General features: G+C 41.4%; 1 protein-coding gene across 2 annotated transcripts in view; it reads right to left on the bottom strand.

Moving 5' to 3' along the window:
* The window catches only part of OWL1 (DNAJ heat shock N-terminal domain-containing protein), a 176,299-nt gene extending 168,684 nt beyond the window's left edge, over positions 1 to 7,615 (bottom strand). For both annotated transcript variants that reach the window (XM_087689716.1, XM_087689717.1), the window contains exon 1: positions 7,320 to 7,615. In XM_087689716.1, the coding sequence (XP_087545842.1) occupies positions 7,320 to 7,457 (138 nt within the window). In that variant the 5' untranslated portion in view covers positions 7,458 to 7,615. The remainder of the gene's footprint in view (positions 1 to 7,319) is intronic.
* Between the last annotated feature and the right edge of the window lie 7,580 nt (positions 7,616 to 15,195).

Below are 15,195 nucleotides of genomic sequence, written 5' to 3'. Positions count from 1 at the left end.
GGTGATCAAGCCACTACCAAGGTGCCTCGCAGAGAACCTGATGTCAATGTCGATCGTACCAGCTCCTAAAAATAGAGAAGAGTCGTAACAGATCTCTGTGTCCGTCAACAATGTCTCGCAGTAGCATACAAGACCATCCTTTCAAAAATGCCTCTGAATATATGTGACCAAAGATTCCCTGCTTTTGGCTAAGACCGCCAAAGTGTCCTATCATGTGAGCTCAAACTAGGAGCCAATCCCCCTCTTTGTCAAATAATAGCCCATCATGAACCTAGATGTCAATCCCAACTCCAAGATTTGAACCCGCTAGAGTTCTACCGATGCATCATGAATGTCCCTCTCTTGAACCTGTGCACCTGTATACCTATATAGATGAGGTTCACCAACCCCGTCACACCACTCTCTCACACTCCCTCTCTAGAACTAGAGAGTCGTGAGGGATGACCCCATCACTTGGACTAGAAAGCAGCAGAGGAAGGGGCAGTCAAGCCCTTCCCTCATAACCTAGCCATGCCCAGCATAGGTCAAACTCACACATGAGCTATCTAGATTGCTAGCAACAAGGGCCTCAAACCTCCATGTCTCAAGGACATAGGATGAGGTGAGTTGAGAGATGTCAAAGACATTGGGAACAACTCCCAAAAAAGAAACAACAATTCATCATCCTAATGATGATGTGTTTAGCAATAGAGGAAGCAAAAGACAATCCTCAATGATGAATTAATGTGGAAGATCACGACAACAAATCACAAGCAGTAGACAAAAAAGGCAGGTGATCCCCATGGGTATGATCACATAAGCAAGTCACATGGTGACGCAATAGGTCAAGTAGTGTAGGTGATAGCTAAGCAACTTGCATCAGAATGGAACACAACACTAGCTAGCCAAAATGCAACAATAGCGACTTCTAGGTGATGGCATCATCTCATAGTTATCTCTGTATGTTGTACGCTACTAATCATACCGTACAGTACCGTATGTATCCATATGGATTCACACGATAAAACGGGTTGTTTCTAGCCACCGCGTCTGCGTGGCCTCCCGCATTCCGTTTGTGCTCTAATCCGGCGTGTTCCACCTGTGTGGCACTTTTGGGGGGTGGGAAGCCTTGGATACCTCATCTCACCCCCTTTTCCAACTATACACTTCCCCTCCCCCCCCCCCCAAAAAAAACCCTCCTTGGATTCCATCCAACTAATAGTCCTCTTTGATTGTTTAACCCTTCTCTCATCTACAAAAGATTCTCCTCTCCTCCATGCTTCCACACCAATTCAGCAAGCATTTTCCATTCTCATCTTCCTCTCTTAAATCTTGAATTGACTTGTGATTTGTCATTCTCATCTCCCATCCCCTCTTTCCCAGGTCCTTCAACTTTACTCCAACCCTCGGGCCTCTCCCTCTCTTTGAACTTTCAAGTTTCAAGAGTCAAGACTCAAGCATCTCACTCTCTCTCTCTCTCTCTCTCTCTCTCTCTCTCTCTCCCCCCAGGCCTCTTCATCCGTCATCGGCACCATGACTTGTGAGAAGTACAAGGCCTTCAATTTGCACACAATCCATTGTTAAGAAGATTGCTAGGGTTTGCACTGAGGACACACAGAGTGTACGACCACGACAGAAACACAAAGACACAGAGGGCAAAACTCAAACCCTAAACGCAAAACTCAAAACTCAAACACAAACAGAAGAGGGGAGAGAGAGAACACAACTCTGAAGTGAATGAATGTTGTAAATGAATGTAAGAGTATATAGTGTGCTCAAGGGTAGAGCAATGTCGGAATGTGACGTCCACCGAAGACGGATCCCAAGTCTGTGACCACCAGTTGGAGTGTAGGAGTGCTGAATAGTGAATGGCAGCAGGCTGGTCACCAAAACGCCGCAGTTTGGAGGCTGGAAACTGGTAAACGCAGCAATGTACCACCGATCGGGGGCTGGAAACTGTGCACGGTCTGCTGTAAACGGCAGACTAAAACAGTGTCTAAGAGTGTCAGGGCCTGCAATGCTGAAAACGCAAGCTAGCTGACCCTGGAGATGATGGACAGCAGTCTAGGACAGTTTGGAGCAGTCGCCAGCAGCTGAGAGTTGTCGCCTACAGCAATGGACAGGCTGAAGATGATGTGGCTGCAGTCGATGATGGCTCGACAGCAGATAGAGGCAAGCTGCATGCTCGAAACTGGGCACCAACAGCAGCAAAGGGTGTGTGGGCTGGTGTAACCTGCAAAACAAGGATGATTGCTGAATGGGGGCAACTTGTCTATTTATAGATGTGGAAGGGAGCCCCAAAAATTAGGGTTTCCACTAAACTTTCTCGAACCGCTCCCTGTTTTAGGGTTTCCACTGAACTCTCTCGAACCTCTCCCCATTTTAGGGTTTTACTCTAAAAGAGCATTTTTAGTGTGTTTTGGGGCTGTTTAAGAGGCTAATCAGCACGTAATGCATATTTTAGCTCAAAATCCATGTGGAGAGGGACACAAAGAAGTCCAACTCCCACCATTGGACATGCAAGTATTGCGGAAAGTACTACACAAGTGGTGCAACTCAGCTTCTCCAACATCTTTCCAAGACAAGGGGGTAAGTTGCTCCATGCAAGGAGATCCCTCAAAACATTGCAGAGGAGATTCTCGCCAAGATGAGAGGAGGATCCACAAGAGGAGGAGGAAGTAGCTTATCAACACCAACTCCTATGCCTACTCAAGAGGAAGCATTGAATGTGGGTGTATCTTCAACCGATGCAAGAGAGGCCTCTACCAATGGTAGTGGGGGCTCCACATCCATATCTAGCTCTGATAAAAGACAGAGTGGAGGCTCATGCAACACCGGAGAGACAATCCTCTCTCTCTCAAGCTCTCAGTCATGTGCGTAAATCTATTGCCTTTCTTAGAGAAAGGGAACGACTTGTGGACATTGAAATTGCACGCACGGTGATTGAGTGCAATCTTGCATTCAATGTCCTAAAGCAAGAGCAATGGAAGAAAATGGTAAAAGCCATTGCCAATGTAGTTCCATGTGAAGGATGGACCAGTGTCACATGCAACAACATGAGGATGAAAAAGATTGATGAAGTGGAGAGGATTGATAGAGCCCTTGATGCTATTCAAGCCACATGGATAAAATATGGTTGCTCCATTCTCACCAATAGATGGAGTGATCGTAAGAAACGAGGCATCATCAACATACTTGTCTCATGTCAACTCGGTACTTAGTTTTTGTGGGCCATAGATACCGGTAAGAGGGGGAGAAAAGTGACGGACGCATTCATCTACCGCCACATTTGGCAAGCTATCATTGAGTTATACATTGTCTTTTAAATTTGTTTCACTTTCTTTCATTATGATAATTGATTTATGCATAACTATCTATCTCCTATTCTAATTTCTCTCTAATATCTATCTCAATTCTCTCTTTTCCCCAGAACCCCAACCCCCATCTCTCTTCATTCTTGAATCTTGAAAGTTGAAACTTAAAAGGCTCAACTCTTTCTCTCTCTTTCTAACATCCAAGTACTATTAGTATACTTGTAATTTGTAAATTATAGTTGTAGGTGGGCCCCTCAAATGTGATGCAAGTTGTTACCGACAATGCATCGAGTTGTTGGCGCATAGGCCATTTGCTTAAGGGGAAGTTTCCCACGATTGTGTCAACTCCATGTGCAAGTCATTGTTTGGACTTGCTCATGGAGGACATTGGGAAGCTCAAGTGGATGAAGAGGGTGGTCCGCAAAGCTACACCAGTTGTCACCTTCTTCAAGGTAAAGGTAAAGGTGCTTTGCGATGTATCATTAGCAAAGCACACTGGTGAAGAAGCCTTATTCAACTCGCTTTGCTTACATGTAGTTATTGCTGGAGCGCCTTTATGAGGTGCAGTCCGCACTAGATAGTGGTGTCCCCTCTATGGAATGAGTGGGATAAGCATGAGAGAGGAAGCCAAAGCCATGCAACGCTTATGCCTTAATGAGTAATTTTGGCAAAAGGTCTGTGCCGTTGTCATTGTCGTGGCTCCCTTTTATAGGGTGTTACGTATGAGTGATTGCAAGGGATCCACCATGGACCTTCTCGTTCACTTCTTTAGAGCGGCATTGGTGGAGGCACGTGCTTGTACAATGATCACAAAGACACAATGTACATATGTTTTAGAGATAGCAGAGAGGAGATGGGCATGGATGCATAAGCCCATCCATGGTTTTGCCACATTGGTACATTTGGCCTACAAGTCGCCGGACGTCATGGATGATAGAGAGTTCCGTTCAAACTAGCTTGCTTATTTGACTCGTGTGGTCCCTGTAGATGACTACAATGCAATGCTAGAGGAGCTAGGATGCTATGTGGATAAGAGAGGATATATGGCTTTTGCTTCCTCCACTTGTTGGAGGAGAGAGTCATTTGTGAAGCCTTTATTTTAGCGGCAAAACTTTGGATTCGCATTGGAGACCCTTCAGCCCTTAGCAATGAGGGTCCTTGCCTAGGATTTCTCGTCGAGTGCATGTAAGAGAAACTGAAGTGCCTATTCTCTCATTCACACAAAGATTCGCAATCGACTTAGCACACGATAGTTAGAGCGGCTAGTCTATTGCCGCACTAACTTACGCATGATGAGGACTATGATGGGCATGGGTAGTCCGAAGCAAATAAAGTTTAAACACTTAACCATAAATTTTAAGTTTATTGTTTTAAACTTTGAACTTTAAAGTTTATACTTTACAATTTAGACTTTAGCATTTACAATCTTACATGCATTGTGTAAGTGAATGTTGATACATTCAAGTTGACAGGCAACACTCTTCCAAGTGTACATCAAGAGGTGGACAAGGAGAAAGAGATGATTTTTATAGAGCTCTATAAAGAGCTTATAGCAGCAAATAGTCGTGATACTCGTAGTCAGTGTGCTCGTGGGCTAGGAGTTCGAGTAGGTGGTAGTAGAGGCATGGTCATTCAACGAACTTCAACATCGAGGAGGGATGGTTCAAGTGGCTTGCAGACGTGTAAGGCAAGGCTCTAGTAGCTCACATCATGTGCCTTATCATGGCATCTCCCCTTGCCTACACAGCCGCCACCTAGGGAGCTATCATTTGATGATGATGGTAACCTCATCAATGAGGATGAGTATAAGTGTGTCTCATCATCCGATGCCAAGGAGTCATCTTCAGGCTCTCATCATCCATGTGGTTTTGATGATGATGATGATAGTGATGCCTCATCATAGATTCATACGTCTCTCTCTTTTTTGTATCTACTATCATTATATCCACATGCATAATGCCACTGCAATACACTAGACTGTAGTTGTATCGCATATTTTGCGCAGCCCATACGACCATGATAGTCACTCTCATGTATTCATCTTATTTTGTAATGAAATGGCTATTTCCACTTTAAACGTGTATTCTATCATTTAATTATTTATGTTTTTTTAAATCATGCTAATTTTTTTTTGTGCTAATATCGTACCGTACCTTATAAAATCATAGGTACCATTTAGTAACATATTTTATCGTACCATACCATAACGTACCTTTTGCCTAACAACTATACATCCGCTAGGCAGCACGTTGCTAATTGACTAGGACAAGTAGGGTGGTAGCTAGAAACACTCCTCCACTAATGGTCTACACAGGCAGTAGTAGGCTACACAACTCATGGGCGTGGGTAGCAACGTGAGGTCAGGTGGCTAATAGCTAACGCCTAAAGGTGGAAACAATGAACGGCCACAGGATGAAGGAATGCCCACAACTACGTCTCCTTATAGAAGATTTTAAAGCATTTGTCCTATTGTTTAAAAATAAAACCGTTTATCTTTTATAGTTAGAATTTAATGCTTTTTGGGACTGCTTTAAGAAGAATAAATTGGGGGTTCATGCATTGTAATTTCAGGTAAGTACTAATGCTAACTTTATTGGCTCAACACTATGATGATCTTTTGGGCAAACAAAGTCCTGCATCTTAGCTATATTGGTTAAAGAAACTTGTGGACCTTTACAAGAAGGAGAGTATAGCTATGTCTACTCATTTGAACAAGTTTCATTCCATTTTTAGCTAGCTTATATCACAAAGCATTTAGTTTGAAGATAATATCAAGTCTTGTTCTTGCTTGTTACATTGCTTGAGTCATGGGACACCTTTTGTACTACTACGAGTGCTCATTTGCCATAGCATGGTTTTAAATATAGTGATGTAGAGAGTACTCTACTGACCGAAGAGGTAACCAAGAAGAACATTGATTCAGCCCACACTTCTCATGCATTGAGAGTCAAAATTTATCTTGCAGTATCAAAGAAGTAAAAGTTGATGTAAGGCCAAATTGACAGATGTCCGGTCTAACCACCACCATCTAGAGAAAATTGGCCCTCTCCCTCTATTTCACACTTAATTGGATAGAGTTTAAATATATGCAACATTCATTTTTTAAGGTCAACCCAAAACTGGTTTGGAAGGCTACATATTTAGTGAAGGTCATTGGTTCAAATCTCTTTTCAAGCTATTTTTGCATTGGATTGAATTCGGGCGGCAAATAGAAATTTTTTGATTGGACAGATTATTCAGCAAACCTATACTCAACATAACATCCTTCCATCCCTACATGTTGGACCTGTCTAAAGAAGTGTGAACCTGCCTAAGGCCACCTTTCAAGTCTCTAGCAATAGGGCCTTGCAAGTCCAACACCTTGACACATAAGGATAAAGGACACACTCCACTTAAATTCCTCAATCAACTTCCCATACTTGAGAAGTGTTGATGGAAGTAAGTACCAATTATATGCATGTTCAATAAGATGCTTTGCTCTATGGATTTGATGGGGGTGGAATAATCCATGTTTGGAGCAATTTAGGCCCTGCATCTCCACCATGTCTACGAATGCAAAATTAGAGTTCTTAAAAGCTCTAACTTGCCACCTATCTTGGTATTGAGTCAAAATACATGTGCTTTCCAATAGTTAAATCAATGTCTAGAGAATCTACAACAAAATGTGCACACAAGACATTGTCACTGCTGAATTAAAGGCATGCCAAAGATTACTTCGGCACTGTGACAAAGTCCTAACTCCACAGTACAAATTCAGCAAACCAATACAGCAGTGGCATTGTAGGTGAGTGAGACTAGTCATAACAACTGTGCGGCTATCGTGTTTGCTTTAATGCATTTGGTTGAATGTGTCAGTACGTTATGTCCATAAATGTCATTCTGCAGCTGAAGTGTTCATGATGCATATCCACCAATTGCCATGCCGCTGATGGAAGCTAAAACAATTGTTGGATTGGTTAACTAGTCCGAGCCTCTCTCTCTCTCTCTCTCTCTCTCTCTCTCTCTCTCTCTCTCTCTCTCTCTCACCTGTGGACTCGTGTGTTTATCCGGGTGGTAAACCTGCGCCCACTGACGGTAGGCCCTTTTGATGTCTTCATCGGAAGCGTCAGGCGGCAGATGCAACCGGGCATACAACTCTCGATCGGGCTCGTCCTTCTCCATCATCCTTCCCCCGCCGCTGCTGCAACGACCACTTCAGCCCTTGTGTATATATGCGTAACGATACGATGTTGCAATGTTGTCGTCAGTGGTGTTCTCTTTCTTCTCTACTAGGTTTTCCTTAAGCGCCATCGATGCCTGTTTAAATCCTCCTAAATTTTGGCTTTGGTCCTTCCTAATGTCTTTAAGGTTAGTACCGATTAGCCTTTAGATGTTCAACACAATAATATTGTGATTAGTTGTGATACTAATGCTCGCATTTCTTAAGATTTGTGGCTCCGCTTTTTGTGAAATTTCGCTCAAGTTTCTTGCCATTTTACCTACTATGTAAATCAGTGATTCTTAACATTTAATGTATCTACATGTAGAGGTTTTATTTTGTCTTTTGATGCTTTTTACTAAGAGTATGAATGTTGTTAAGTGTAGATGTCTTTTTTCTATGCAAACTTGTAACAATGTTAGTAAGAAAATGTGTACATCCAAAAGAGATAAATGACCTAGCAAAGTCAAAACACTTTTCAGCATTTAGCTAAGTGCTTAAGGGAAACTTTCAATTCTCATTCTCTATTTCTAAGGGTCAAGAATAGTTAGCACCTCTCCCTTGCATTCTTTAAAGTTAGGAACTAAGGTCATTATGAGTTCCTTCCTAATGAAAACTTGTCTCTATACTATTAGACCATAGGCTCTTAAGTATTGTCGCTCTAATACTTTTAGACTCTCTTCATCAAGAACACCCTTATCTCGAAACAAAGATATATGCATCTTGATGATAGCATTAAAGCTTGTTTGATGGACCCTTTCCTTAGATCTTTTTTAAAGGCTTTTGACTTCTTTGTGGTGGCAAAGCAAATGCATGCTTGTCTCTTTGTGGGTCATGCACATGAAGCAAAGACCGCTCATCTTTTGAATTTAGTGATCCTCTCCTTGGTGAGCAATTTCCTGATCACCACCCCGCATAGCATCACATTCATTCACTGATTCAAGTGTTGGCTTGGTGTGGCTCTCCAAATCTATGGCATTCTCCTCCTCCATGTGTGAATCGTAGTATGGGGTATGTTGCCTTCCAAGTATCTTTAACTTGGCTAGTTACATGTCCAATTACTTCTTGGAAGTCCCCTCTCTTCTTCACTTTGTTGGTGAGCTCTCCTTTGTGGTTTACCAAACATTGCGAGAGGTCATCTAGGCATTCCTTTGAATTTAGTAGCCACTCCTCCCTTTTCTTCTATAGTATGACCCTTATCCATTCCCTTTTTGTCTAATCCAATGTCAATTTATCAAACACTTCCTCTAGTTCTATGAGGTTTTTAATTGAACATGTCCCACAAGTCAATCCATTTAACCAGTTCTTTGCTAGTAATTTACTTGAATGGCTTTAATTTATAGGTAATGGATGTAAAATCCTTACATTATGCTTGGGGGAATATCTATATGCATTGTAGTAGTGGAGTGCCTCCTCTTTAGTGTTCCTTTGGCCTCCACTATAGGTGGTTGATCACCTATTTCAATCGATCAACCAACACGTGCATAGTGATGGAACCCTATATTTTGCTGATGATGCCAATGGTAGTTGTCTTGTCCTCCTAGGTAAGACCTTTCCACACACCCCCTAGAACCTTTGCTCACCTAATCAAATGTCTCACTATTACAACCTAAGATCCATGTCCCCCCTCAGCACAACAACGATTTAGAGACCAGCTTTCATGCCTTGGAATTTAGTTCCTCAAGCTTAATGCCCCCCTTCCTTAGTAGTAGTTTCCAGCTCCCATGATATGGAGTACTACCTACCACTTGGCCCAAAAGTAGCTTCTCAGTTCTCTTCCATTGAATTTTGAAGAAAGGTATAGATATGATAGCAAGCATTAGAGTAGGAGAGAGGATCTTGTCTAGGACCGCCAACTAACCTTTGAATCTAAAGGTAAAGGTTGGGTTTGGCAAGCTTAAGTTATACCTTTGAGAGGGTAATACTACCTGATCCCAACCAAGCATCCCAAGTAGTGAATATACCTAGCTAGGTTTTAACACCTTGCATCTCCCAGTTATAAAGAGGGTCTTTAAGGCCTAAGAATAATTCACTCTTTAGCTAGCTAACCATTTTCTCTAGAGATAATTGCATGTTGATAATAGATGTCAAGGAGCTTTTCCATGTCCTCTTTGTTGGCAATGAGAAAGTTGGTGTCATCTTTGTGAGGCTAAAATAAAAGAGAAATAACACACTGCCCTAAAGAAACAATGCACTACCCTAAACTCACACACCCACCACACAATCAAAATCAAGCAAAACACCCAATGCACCAAGACAAAAGAATTGTCAAAATAGGGCAATGTATAGATGCCACTAAACATACCAGCACAATAAAATCACATTTCTAACTTCAAGAAGGCTCCAACTCTTATAGAACATGGTATATAAGGGTATGTGTACTTATCATCATTCCTTTAGAACTTGGCAGCAACAACCTCGTAGGGATATCTCAACAATATAGACAAAACATGTCCTCAAACCACAATTCTTGAACACTAGAACACTAGGAACACACTTGAGGGAGACCCAATGACTCTACACTTGCAATTCAAAGCAACAACAACTCACCTTCGAGTCCACAAACCACAAACCTTGAACTCATAGATTCACGAACTCACAAACATTAAGGAACACCCTCATGGTAGACAAGATTCTACACCTATAGTTCAACTTGGTTTTAAACATCAACTCCAAGATCGATCTCTTTGTTATATCCTCAAGTAACTTGATGGTAGACGTCCATTCACCTCACAACATCCTTGATATCAACTCCTCGCATGCTACCTCTCTCCATCTATACCACCGCTCCTTATATAGGTTTTTTGGGCTCGTAATACCCTTAAAATCGTAGCGTCTTTATATTTTTCCCCTTGAATCATCATTCTTATTGATGTAAGCCATGATGCTTATGTTGTTTTTTATATTATAGCATTAGTTGAAGGCTTCATGTGTTTTTCATTTTATTATCTTTGTGGCTCTAATTAATGAACCACAAAATCTCACATCATAATAGCACATGGTATGGTCCACTTTTTGCACCATTCATGACCATAATCAAAAGCATCCATGTCATTAGTACTAGCCAGTCCCACATCTTCCATGCTAACCACCTTTCATTCCACATAGCTTTGCCTTATAGGTAGTTGCCTTCTCATTGCAATCAATGTCCACATCATAGCTACTCTCTCTCTCTCTCTCCACCACATAAAGCCATCCGTGATGAGCACCAAAATGTTGGCTATCCAATGCAGCCTTAATATCCTTAGTCAATCCTAATGATCACCGTGATCATATATCCACTATATTTCCATCATGCTCACCCATAAGCGGTTGCCCCATTAGTATCTAGCACACATGTGACAAATGGACATGTGGGGTGAGATCGTGGAGTCGTTGTCTAATGCAAGGCCATACCTTTCATGAAGTAGGCACATCATGAGCCTCTTACTACATCAACACATGTTGCAAGCCTTGAAGATGCCCACTTTAATACTCCAAACAAAGTATATGCTCCTTAAGTTCCATGACCACATAGTCTTGATCGTTTCCTTTTGATGCTATCAATTCCTAGCTAGCAATGACACACATCTTGAGCTAGAGATGTCAAGTCTCAACATCCTTAGTGAATGTAGTCATTCTTCCATGTCACAATCCTAGGATATCATATATACATACCCGTGCATGCAAATAACACCCTACTAGTCACAAGGAAAACCTTGGAACACTCTCCTGATGAGGGCACAAATCTCAAGCTATCACAACCAACCTGATCTTGCCTACCACAAGCCACAAAACTCGCCCTATCCTTGATATTCATGGCTTTTCTATGAGCCAATTCTTCATCCCTAGTCAAGTTTCAAGCTTCCAAAAATATCCTCACATTTTTAATGAATAAGTATGCAAAAATCTAACACCCACTAGAATGGGCAAGCCATGAAAAAATCTTATTTGCAACTTGAATTCCACCACCTTAAGACAACATTAGTAAATAGTATATGATCCAACTAGCTATATTGTCTCACCAATCTTCATATGTAGAAAGGGTGAGAAGGGTAACCATGGATCCCAACTTTGGTCACTCACTAGTGAGCAATACAATAACCGTTTGATAGAATTGTCCTCCAAATCCAAGACTCGTCATGAAAGCAGTCCAAGAAATCCATATTTCTTTGCCACATGCTTTACTCATGTCCATGTTGATGGGCACACAATTCCCTCCACTTTTCGTTGCATATGTCTATAACCATCATTAACTTTAGAATTGCATCGTGGATTTTACATCCATGGAAAAAACCATATCGAGATCTATGAAGTGTCTTAGAAAGGAGAATTTGGACGTGCAAGCCTATCTTCTTTGCAAGTATCTTGTATGCGGGACCTCCACTGATTTGTCTTCTCTCAAATTGGGAATGTAGGTACAATACATTCATATTTGTGAGGGACCTCACTAATTTGTCTTCTCTCAAATTAGGGATGCAGGTAGTAGTTTGGCCCATCAATGTCAATACCAGCATAAGAGGAGTACAAACCAAGGCTTTGGCAAGAAGAGAAAATTTGATACTAGAATGCATGGTACCGATCATAATGACACCAGAGTAGCATGAGACTCTAAAAAACAAATGAACTCATTAAAATAATTGATATATACTACATGAATTGACTATTATCAAAGTCAAGGTACTCTAACAATATGTCAAGCCTAGGTTGGGGTACACCCACCACCACCCTAATCTATGTAAGGTTTGCCAAGTTTAGCAGCTCATTAGATTGCATCCTGAAGGGAGGAAGCCCTGAGTGGAAGTCTATGAGCAGAAGTAAGAGCTATGGTGGAAGAAGCAAGATCGCAAGAGAGAAAGAGCAAGAAACACTAGATGCAAGAACTCCAACCATCACAATATGTGATCAGCCTTTCCTTATTCAAATATCACTAAAAGAATGAAGGATAACATGACAATGATGGGCACTCGTCACCTACATTGTACAAGTGTGTGGATACTGTCAATGTAATGAATACATGGGCGGTTAGACATAAGCGCCTTTAACCCCAACAACCTCCCACTTAAAGGTGAATGTGCGCCCCTAGTGAAGAGAGAACAAGAAAAAGAAGTGACAGAGTACATGTACATAAAGTACAACAAGATGAGGAAATGTATCATCTCATCCAACGCCCATCAACTTCCTAAGAAGGAAGGCAAAATACTCTGCTAGAGACTTCAAGTGAGTAGATTTATAGGATTTTGGTCACTTGAGATCTTGACAAGCTTGATGGACTTCTCCTCAATGGCCTCTCTGATAAAGTGGTCACACACCTCAATGTGCTTTTGTCTTATGGAAGACCGGGATTCTTGGCCAACTTCTAAATAGCACTTATAGAATCCAAATGTAGTACAGGGACCGTATCAGTAATACCAAGGTCCACCACCTAGTGGCCTAACTAGAGAATCTCCTTGCAAGCCTTCGTGGCTACAACATACTCTACCTTTGTAGTGGAAAGGGCCATGCATTTTCGCACCCTTGATATCTAATAAATAGCACATCCAACAAAGGTAAAGACATAGCTATTGGAAAGGACCATGCATTTTGGTACCCTCGACATCCAAGAAATAACACCTCCAACAAAGGTGAAGACATAGCTAGAGGTGGACTTCCTACTATCTGCATGTCCTGCATAATCAGAATCAATGTACCCTACGACTCCTATATCCTAGCCACCATAACATATGCACATATATGTAGTGCCCTTAAGATACCTCATGATATCCTTATGGCATCCCAAGGCCACCATCCAGATGTAGCCATATAGCATGCCATAACTCCCACTACAAATGCTATGTCAAGACGAGTGGCTATTATGGTATACATCAAACTACTCACCACATATGCATAAGGGATCTTGGCTATCTTAGCCTTTTTCTCATCAAATTGTGGACAAACGGCTTGGCTAACCTTCACATGAGAAGGTAAAGGACATTCAATAGGCTTAACATCTTGCATATGAGATTGCTCAAGGATAAGTAAAGGAGCCCCTTAGAGCGATCGCGCGTGATGTGCATCCCAAGGACTATCCCAAGTCTTTTATCTCAAAGCTCTTCTTAAGTTGACCTTTTGAGGCATTCAACTCATCATGAATGCTTCTAGTAATAACATCATCCACATAGAGTACCAAAATCATAGGGCTACCATCACGGGCCTTCTTCATGTATAAACACATATCCATGTCACTACGGGTATGTCCCTACGATTGCATGAAATCATCAAACTTATGGTACCATTTCCTAGGTGCTTGCTCTTAAGGCCATAAAGGCTCATTCTCAACTTGCACACTAGGTGTTCCTTGCCATTTTCCTTAAAGCTCTTAAGCTACTACATATAAATCTCATCATGCAAGTCCCCATGTAAGAAATCCGTCTTGGCACCCATCTAATAGATGTCCAAATCTAGCTGCACAATCAAAGCCAATACAAAGCTTAGGGTTGTTATCTTGACCACAAGAGAGGAGCCTTTATCAACGTTAATACCATGCTCCTGTTTAAAACCCATAGTAACCAATCTATCCTTATAGGGTGGCTTGGGGCATCCAAGGGTACTTTTCAACTTGTACACCTAGTTGCATAGTAAAGCATGCTTTCTACTAGGCGAAGGAACAAAATCCAACATATGCTTTTTTAGTAGCGAGCCATACTCTGATTGCATGGCCCTCTCCCAATAGTAATTATCACCTTTGTGCATGGCCTCATCATAAGTAATAAGCTCACTAGCATCTATTACCATAACATAATCCATAGAGGGTGCAAACTGATTAGGCTGACATTCATCTCTAGTAAACCACTACAAAATAGGCTATGGGGCATGCACATCCGATCTAATATCAGGGTTCTGTGCCATAAGAGCATTAGCTGCTGCTACAAGTTGTTAAGTTGGTTGTACTGTAATAGGAGGCTCCTCCTACATACCTCAATAACTTACTCAAGTTGCTTACATATTTTTTTCTAATGGAAAATAACATCATGAATGTGGATGATCTTTTGAGCTTATGGATCCTAAAGGCAATAGCCCATCTCACCTACATCCCCATAATAAAAAAATATGCATTTTATGGACTTAGGATCTGGCTTATTGCGCTTGTCCTTAAGGAACATGGCACAAAGCCTCACAACCAAAGACACGCAAGTAGGCATATGATAGAGGTTTTCTAGACCATGCTCCTTTGCAACCTGATAGCCAAGTGGTGCGCAAATCTGGTGTTGTATGTGCACTTTTAGTGAACGTCGAAAGGTCCCCAAGAACAAATAACTCTACAAAAGCTTCATAAAGGTAAAAAGAGATTTTGCATGACAACAGACAAGAATACCAATTGGGTGCAATCTCCCCCCATGCCTTGTGTGAGCACTTCACAAGGCATGAATTTATAAATTTATTAATCCCCAAGCTAAAAAATAGCCCACTTTACAATTAGCATGCTTTTGGCTTTTGTGTTTGCTTTTGCCCAAATAAACAGTAAAGCGTTTGGGCGTCCAAAAATCGGGTTGCGCCCAAATACAATGTCCAATAATGAAATATTAAACCGAGCGCCTATATGTATACAAAAATAATAAATGTTTGTCAAGCGCTTTAATAAATAAGCGCGCCTAAATAAATATTGATGCCATGCCTTTAGTAATAAGATGCATGCCCATAAAAAATAATAATTCTTATAAGTAATTTGAATACATGCCATCGCTC

The sequence above is a fragment of the Lygodium microphyllum genome, chromosome 12, assembly GCF_053477565.2.
Source record: "Lygodium microphyllum isolate KBCC chromosome 12, Lygodium_microphyllum_v1.1.10, whole genome shotgun sequence".
NCBI lineage: Eukaryota > Viridiplantae > Streptophyta > Polypodiopsida > Schizaeales > Lygodiaceae > Lygodium > Lygodium microphyllum.
This window is presented reverse-complemented; position numbering and strand designations above follow the sequence as displayed.